At 33.7% G+C, this 8,768-nt stretch overlaps 1 protein-coding gene across 1 annotated transcript; it reads right to left on the bottom strand.

Annotated features, from left to right (window-relative positions):
* Positions 1–3,482: 3,482 nt before the first annotated feature.
* LOC150096029 (uncharacterized) lies at positions 3,483–8,498 on the bottom strand. Its single transcript, XM_090409261.1, has 3 exons — positions 8,407–8,498; positions 5,169–5,339; positions 3,483–4,396 (listed from the first exon to the last, which is right to left on the bottom strand). Exons 1-3 carry the CDS (start codon positions 8,416–8,418, stop codon positions 3,884–3,886), a joined length of 696 nt encoding a protein of 231 aa, XP_090265387.1. The 5' UTR covers positions 8,419–8,498; the 3' UTR covers positions 3,483–3,883.
* Between the last annotated feature and the right edge of the window lie 270 nt (positions 8,499–8,768).

Here is an 8,768-nt window from a genome sequence, read left to right as displayed (position 1 = left end):
CTTTCACAGACAATCACAAACATCCATGCTCACTGCGGGATTCGAACCCGCAGCCTTTTGGCTGGAAAGCGGATGCCCTAACCCAGGGGTCGGCAACCATTTTGGATTGAAGAGCCATTTTTAAAATTATATCTGTTAAAAAAAAAAAAATTAGGGAGCCGCACGCAGTGATGAGCGACCAATGGTCCGCGGGTTGCATGCGACTCTCTCAGGTTTTTCGTGCGGTCCACGGTGTTCGTTTTGTACGGCAGAATTAGTATATTTTAATTAAAAATCTATTTTATGAATGTTGATTTTTATATGTGGATTTATTTGCGCAGGTTAAAAAATTAAAATATACCTAAATAATGGAAAATAAATTAAGACTTTCTTATCAAAGAAAAAGAAAATATTCTTTATGCGGATCCAACTGAGTATTTGATTTACTATTTAATTGCTCATCACCGCTTTAAATTTAGAAACTACATTGAAAAATATTGAAAGTTAATTATTTATTCAGTTTTTTTTTTTTTTTTTTTTTTTTTTTACAGTAACACGTTATCATACTTGTAAAATACAGGGGTGGCATGTCACACGAAATTATATGATATTTTTAATATTAAATAATAAAACAAAGATTTGTTCCTTCTTACAAAAGCATATGTATAAAATCCAATAGCATACCTATTTCTTTAATTTTTTTTTTTTAATTTAAAATATCTTAGTGCGATTTTTGCTGTTGAACTTCTTGGGATAGTTTCTCAGTATGCGGCAAATACGAAGTAATTTTCCTTTTCAAACATGACGAAAGACTCACGTTTTTTAATAGATTTCTCAACTTACTTTTAATAAAATTCATATTAGAAAATATTTGCTCACAGAAATATGTCCATCCGAAAATCGAGAGAAGTCCAAATGCGTATGTTTGGATGTAACTGAATGTAAGTGTCCGGTAAACAATTCCACGTGTCAAATACAATCTGATCTTGCTTTTTTTTTAAGATCTTCTATTTCAGACCATTTGTGTTGTATTGCAAGGGTAGATTTTTGTCTTTCCAACTCCTCCAGGTCAGCTTTAAGATTTCTAATTTTTGAATTCCACAAATCCTTGGTTTTTCAGGTCCTCTGACTCAAGTTGAAATGCAGCCTCATCAATTCCAGCAGAAGGTGAAAAATTTAATTCGGCAGGATTAATTTCAAGTGGTCGCAATAAAAATGACTTAGTTGCCTTGTTCTTTCTAAATTCCTCAAATCTCCCATTAAATTCAGGTCGCATATTTACCATAGTTTCTTTGAAAAAGGTTAAATTTATGGAATTATCAGCTTATTCTTGTTGATATTTCTTCAACGTAGGAAAATGTAATGATGTGCCTTTCTCTAAGTCTGTCGCAAACAAATATAATTTTTGTTCAAACGAAATCACTTCTAAAAGCAAAACTGCTGTATTTCCCTTTCCCTGTAGTTTCTTATTGAGTGCGTTTAAATGGGAAGTCACATCCACCATAAAGCAGAATTTTTGTAAAATGTAAATAGAATGTAAAGAAGAATTATCGCGTATGATTTCAAAGAGTTCAAAGATGAAAGTATTAAATTTTTCAGCATCGCATGTACTATTTGCAATCGTAAAATATCCTTGACTTGATGTAAAATGTCCTTGATTTATTGCAAATGCCAAACTTAGGGTTTTTAGTTTCTAATTTAATAAATAGCATTCATTTTGGATTAATTATTCAAAAATAGATTGTTTAATAACGAAAAGAGCCGCAATTATGCATTCAAAGAGCCGCAGATTGCCGATCCCTGCTCTAACCACTCGGCCAGCCATGCCGGTAAGATATATAGCAATATATCTTGCACCAAAGTTGTAAATTCACGAATTTCCACCTACTAGACACCTATTTGCGTTCTTAATATTAAGTTTCTGAGGTCAACCACCCTTTTTTTCACATAATTTGATCATATGAACAATATTGTTCAAAAAGGTCCAGTGTCTAATGAGCAACGGACAGTTCCCATATTTGAGGCGTATGTTTCTGTCCACGATTTTTCATCAACATTAATACAATAAAGAAAGAACAAAATTATTCTTTCTTTGTTGAAGTTCTAAATTTTTGCCTAAAATCCTATAGCTGATTGTCCAGCGAGTTTGAATAGAGATGTTTATGTTAGTTAAGGGGAAATAGCAATCTATTGTAATGTCCTTTTGTTCACTGTCTTGAACACAAGACGCTCATAATACGTATGGCAAGTGCAACTTATTTTGGACATGCCCTCATCATCACGAATATGATGATAAAGGAACGGAGATTCGAGCTATTTTAACAACTCAAGTATAGTTCAAAATATGTCACACTTTTTTTTATGAGTTTATTTTATGATTCTCGCAAATGTAACTACACAGTATCAGAATTGTTGAACATTTTAGAAACTCTATCATTACAATAATAGAGAAGTTCAATTTTTATATTCACCGTAAACACGTTAGAATCATTCAAAGAAATTTTTGTCATAAAACGTTTAATGAATTTAGGAATACACTTAATCATTCATTCTAGCCTAAATTATTATGTAGTGGAATCAGTAGTATTGTCAATGCAAGATAGTTATTTTTTATAAGCTATTGGAAATATTAGATTAGATATTAGACGGTGTCCAGAAAAACCACAAACAAAAACAATTATTCTAGCATATGAAAAATCGATCAGCGAATTAAAAACCACAGTACATTTTATTTTAAGACAAATAATGATTATTTTATTATGGTGTATTTTGCAAAATTTCTTTATAGTAAATACTATATCAGAAATTAAAAAATATTTTTTTTAATATTTAAATAAAAATAATGTAAATGAATATTTTATAAGTGATTATAATTTATAATAAAATTTTTAAGTTTTTTTAATTACTGCTCTTTGAACAAGTAAAAACATTAAAAGTATATAAAAAGAAAAATTAACCAAGAAAAGTTTAAAAAAATAATAATAATAAAAAACTAACGTAAAAGCCAAGTATAGAGGCGAAAGGCTTTATTTTGGTATAAATAAGATTTTAAAATGAAGAATATATTCTATGAATATATAATATTTTTATATTTACAGCAAATATAAAAAGAAACTCAGAAGTTTCTCACACAAGATTCTTATATATTAAGTAGAGGGTTTTGATTGTCTTAATGTTTTCTGTTTGGTCGTCATGCCAGCCTATCCTAATCTAAAAACTAATAAAAGATGCGAATATTCTGGCTTCTAGGAAGAGTCCGCATCTTTTAAGTAGTGCAAAGCAAGGCAACTCCGATGCTGAAGTCATAAACGCTGATAAATTTCGAAAATTCTCATTCTGTTCTAAATTCAGTTATAAAATATGAATGGATCCTTAATATAATCCATTTTAATATCTAGTAGGAAACATTTGACAAAGAAAAATAATCATTAATTAATATCAACCAAATAGATGAATATTGGGGTGTAATATGTAAACTAAGAGCATATCGAACAAATCACAAGTTCACTTAGTGCAATATTTATTTAAACGAATACAACTGTATGTGTACAATTACAAGAAAAGGCACATTCCGTGACTATACATACATACAAACAGCGCATAAATGAGCGAATGATAATAATGGAGGATCAGGAGGCGTCACCTAATAACAGTGACTGTCCATAAGGCACGTGATATATATATATGAGGGAAGACCAGGAAACGAAAGAGTAGAGCTGTGAACGATAGATGTTAATGCCCTTTCAATGAGGGAAAACACACAGAAATGACTATACGATGAAGCTCATTATTTACTGCGCTCCTCAGCGGCCGGAGGTGTCAGGCGACGACCTGAAGGCTCCTTTGAGCACGTTCGACTTAGTGCAAGCATGAAGCAAAGCGGAGGAACTAATTGTGAGGGATCTTAGTAACCAGACTTCTTGCCGATTCCACCACCTGATGAGAATCCGGAGAACCTGCCACCGCCACCTAGACCACCTCCATGAGCTCCAACTCCTATTCTACCGGCACCTCCACCATGTGCACCAGCACCGACACCTCCACCATATGCACCAGCACCTCCATGAGCACCAGCGCCACCACCTCCATGAGCACCAGCTCCTCCTCCTCCGTATCCTCCTCCTCCTCCACCTCCTACTCGGGTATATCGTTCTTGAAGCCCTGCTGGAGGAGCTTGAGCTGAGAGAACGACATCGGCAGGACTTTCATGTCCCACTCCCGGTTCGTTGGTTTGAACGTTAGCTCTGAATCCGCCTGCATCTGCAACGTATTCGACTATTCTGAATACTCCATTGACATCTTGGTAGCCGTACTTTCCTACTACTGCTCCGCTTTGGTCTCCTTGTTCCTGACGATAATGCACGTTTCCGAATTCATCCCTGGCTTCGTAGTCGAAGTTATAAGGTTTGGGTGCAAACTGTAATGAAAAAAAAAAAAAAAAAAGAAAAGAAATCAATATTGGTCATGTAATGTCTTGTTTCTAACATAGATGGCAGCACTTGTGGTTAGCATGATAGAGACCATGTTGAAATACAAGATCTTACAACAGAACAGTAGGTTGTAAAGCGATTTATATTAATTGAAAAATAAATATAAGTTAAATTTATCACATATAAATTAACTTTTCCGTAATTATATTTTTACATCGAAATTAAAATATTTAAAAAAGTGTATTATGGGATCAAGTTAAATTCAATGTCTTTAATGTTTTGAAGTATGCTGTAAATGTTCTTTTTTTTATTACATATATACATATTTTATTTATCTAAAGAGAACTTGATAAATAAAATCAATTACACTATGGTTCAATATATAATTATATAATAAAATAGTTGAAGAATAGAACTTACGATTAGTATATTTCTACATTTAAAGAAATGTTTGGCGTTTAAATAACCTTCACAGGGGAAAAATGTACTTTTTGTTGAGTAAAATATATATAAAATCATTTATTCGTTTTTTTTTTATTAGTTTAGAAGATCAACGATCTAAGCTATCGAACAATCAGGTATTATCACTGTGTCTTCAGTGACTGCAGAGCTATCAACAGAGGGCGCACGCGTGCCTAACATTGACTGAGTTTATTGTTATCTATAAGCCCGTGATATCAGATTCGCTTGCTGTCGTTATAGAAATGAGAAGAGGAAGGAAATCGGTGATCTCATTATCGAACAAGTTTTACAACTTACGTTTTCACCAGGTTGATAACCTCCGCCACCAGCGCCGCCGCCTCCTGGTCTGTATCCGCCGCCGAACCCACCGGTCACACCACCGCCGACTCCAGCGCCGCCATAACCGCCGCTGCTTGGATAACCTGTTGCCCAGACGGAGCCGATGAGCAGGAAGAGAAACGAGGCGACCTGCAAGAAAACATCGTGATGCGGAACTTACAAGGAAACACACTCAGGGGAAGTCGGGGAGCACCGGGATGGGGGAGGGAGGAAAAGGAGAGACAGAATGCACAGGAAACGGGGATACACGTGTTGTCATGCACACGAGCGATCGTGAATCAAGTGTGATAAGAAATTTGGGTTTCGTAATACTTGAAGTGGAAGCGGAGTACGCCGGTCACGATTTCGGCGAGAAACAGGGCGGAAAAACCAAGAAAAATGTCTTAGAGAGAAAGACAGTGAAAGATCAGAAGGAAGGGATGATGGAGAAAGACAGGAAGTGCAAACAGTCTTCCTGTTTTCACCTTTACATCATTAGCCTGTTTGTCCTTTTCTTCTTATCTCCAATTTGTCATCCTGTCTTTCACTTTCTCTCATTCTGTAGTTTTTCCTTCCATCTCTGCTTCTTTTCATTCATCTCTTTCCTATTCTATCTATTTTTTTTTCTTTCTTTATTTCTAAGGTCATTTACATCTTTCTTTTCACTATCTCATTCTTACTTTCTATCATTCAATTTTCAATCTACTCGCTCTTTTTCTCCTTCTCTCTCTCTCTCTCTCAATTTCTGCTATCCCTGTACCAGCGCTTATTTCTTGTCAACACTCTTTCTCTCCCACTCTTCCTTGCTTTCTTCTGTTTATTCTACACTTTCTCTCTTTCTTCATCTCTATATTCGATCTCTCGCTAGTTCTTTATTTCTCTCTCTCTCTTTCAATTTTATCTTTCCTTTCTTCTGCGTATTAATATTTCCTTTCTTTCTCTATCTCTTTCTCTGTCTTTTTGATCGCTCTCTGGCTATTTCTCTCTCTCTCTCTATGTTTTTCTGTAATAAACTCTAGAAGCTAAATTAATCTTATTAGCTCACTAAGAACTAAACCCAAGTAAAACTAATATTAATATACCAGCAAATATTGTATATGTTTACATTGTTTGATATTTATAAAAATAAACAGTATTTTCTTTTTTATATCATTAGTGTTAGAAACATATTACAATAAGTTGATTAATAAGATATTTAAAATATCCTCGTTTAGGTAGATCTTGGTAAAAATATTACGTATTTGCTTGAGGTTTAAATCCCATGTAAGGAAGGGTATGGATATTTTATAAATGCCTGCTGTGTGAAGTTTCTGAAGCTTAATAAGGATGCTTTCTCTTTAAAAATGGCGGTTAACAAAAAAGAATGAAATGGTTTCAGCTTTAGTTACATTTTTAGTTAAATTTTGAGTCGAATTACTTTTATTGTAGTTCAATTATACAGTAAACAAGTAAGGGCAGGAAACACGGAAGAAGATACAAAATAGATTGAAAAATTAACTACGATCAACCTTTCATTGAGAACACACTCACAAGCTGTTTAAGCTTTGAACATTACACGATGAAACTTTTGATGTCTTAGATGCTATTAAGTATCTGATGACTTATAGAAATCCTTAAAGATGTTATTCAGTTTCCATCCGAGATCGTATATTTTTATAGTGTTAAGATATACATACCGAGGCAACTCGTAGCAAAGGTGAACAAACCTGTAAGCTACTATAACTATCGTTTTCGTGAAACTTTAAATTTCGTACTGTTTGCTATAAGGTTTAAAAATAGGTAAAACATATCTTTAAAAAACGTTTCCTTAAATAGAGAGGCTAAATCTTAATGCCCCCCCCCCATTGCTCCTTTAAGTTGTGACAGAACAATGACTCCGAGAAGTATATGACAATAAAGCCAACTCCTCCGTGTACGTTTATAACATGCATAAGCTATGCTTTATGATGTACAGCGAATCATTCTGTGGTACCAAGACATTGGCCTTTCAATAATTCTTAAAAAACAATTTTTAAAATCAAAATCTGTTTAGCTAACTACACTAAAGAAAAGTGCTGACTCATTCCGTTTCTATGACAACCGCTTCTTTTGAACTTAGACTATACATTTAGAGTTATCAATTTAAGAGTAAATGTGCCTGCTAGCTGTTTGCAATCCATGGATTCTTGGACAGTATAATACTATGGGACATGCGGGAATAGTGCATTTACAGGGGCTGCATTGTTTAGTGTAGAGCAGCTATAATCTAAATGGTTATTGGAAGAATATTGCACAGTAGACTATTGTAGAATACAATAACACTCATTAATAAGGGATTATTTTAGTTGCTTTATAGGTGTATTCTAACGAATTCTTTTTAAGATTTTGCATTTAACAAACGAGCGATTTGAAGCTGCTAGTGCGTAGTCAATTGAAGTGCATTCTTCCTGGTGAGAAGGAATCGCACAATTCAAACTCTGTAAATGTACGCGCAAAAATAAACTCAAAGAAGAAGCCGTAATGCAAACTTGATTTCGGCTGAACAAATGGCATTTACGTTGAAATAAGCATTTTTTAGAAAAATATCTTGAGATATTTTTCTCAATATTTTTTATTTTAAAATAATTTAATATTTTTTAGGAAAATAAAATAATTTATTATTTTTTAGAAAAATATCTTGAGATTTTAACCTAAGAAATACATTATCTTTTCGCCTTTCCGTAGGATCTAAATTTCTCTTTTTTATATACTTTTTATTTTAATTTAACTGCTTTTCTCATTTAAACTTTCTTTTTTTCTTTAATTTATTATTTCTTTCTACGACATAATTCAAACAAAATTTTCTTTTTTCAATCATATTAATTAAACACGCGAACTATAGCGATCGCTTACGCCATTTATATCGCCATTAAATGGCGATCGATATTTATAATTAATTCATCATATTTAATTCAAGGTGCTAATGTTTTATTCAAAATATTTTTCGAGATTTTTATTATTATTTCTTTCACATCACATTATTTTATTTTTTAATATTATATAAAACTTTTATTATAAACTAGATTATAATAAAATGGAAAATATTAATGTATTTAATTTCTTTTAACTCATAAGCTCTAACTACCTAAATTATCACCTGAATATTAACGCATTGAATTAGAAATACAAACATACTATGCTACTGCCATCTATCGACAAAAACGTGAACTATTCGAACAGAATTTTTAAATTCTCTTACCTTATACCACATTGTTTAGATATCTGTGAATCCTTCTATGGATGCTACAGCTGGCTTATCCTCTTAGATGGAGAGCTGTTGAAGATGTGTGTGCTTAAGAAAACATCCGACGGTCTTATATACTCATCTGCAGCTAGGGGGCGCAGGGCACGGTGCATCATAAGTGTCATCCCACCTTTGGGGGTTACATGCAGAGCAAGTTAGTGTTGTGGGCGTAGGCAAAAGAAGAAGAAAAGGGGGGGGGGTTGAAAGGAACGTAGCTCTTCCTGAGGGGGGGGGAACGTTGTGTGCGGAACTAGGTGACCCCCGAGGGATGTTCTACAATAGAGGATAGTCTCGAGGTCCACTCATCAAGGTGGCAT

Source organism: Typopeltis vanoorti, chromosome 19 (genome assembly GCF_054136105.1).
Source record: "Typopeltis vanoorti isolate ZY-2024b chromosome 19, IOZ_Tvanoo_1.0, whole genome shotgun sequence".
NCBI classification, from domain to species: domain Eukaryota; kingdom Metazoa; phylum Arthropoda; class Arachnida; order Uropygi; family Thelyphonidae; genus Typopeltis; species Typopeltis vanoorti.
Note: the sequence above shows the minus strand (reverse complement) of the source record. Positions and strands in the feature narration are given on the sequence as shown.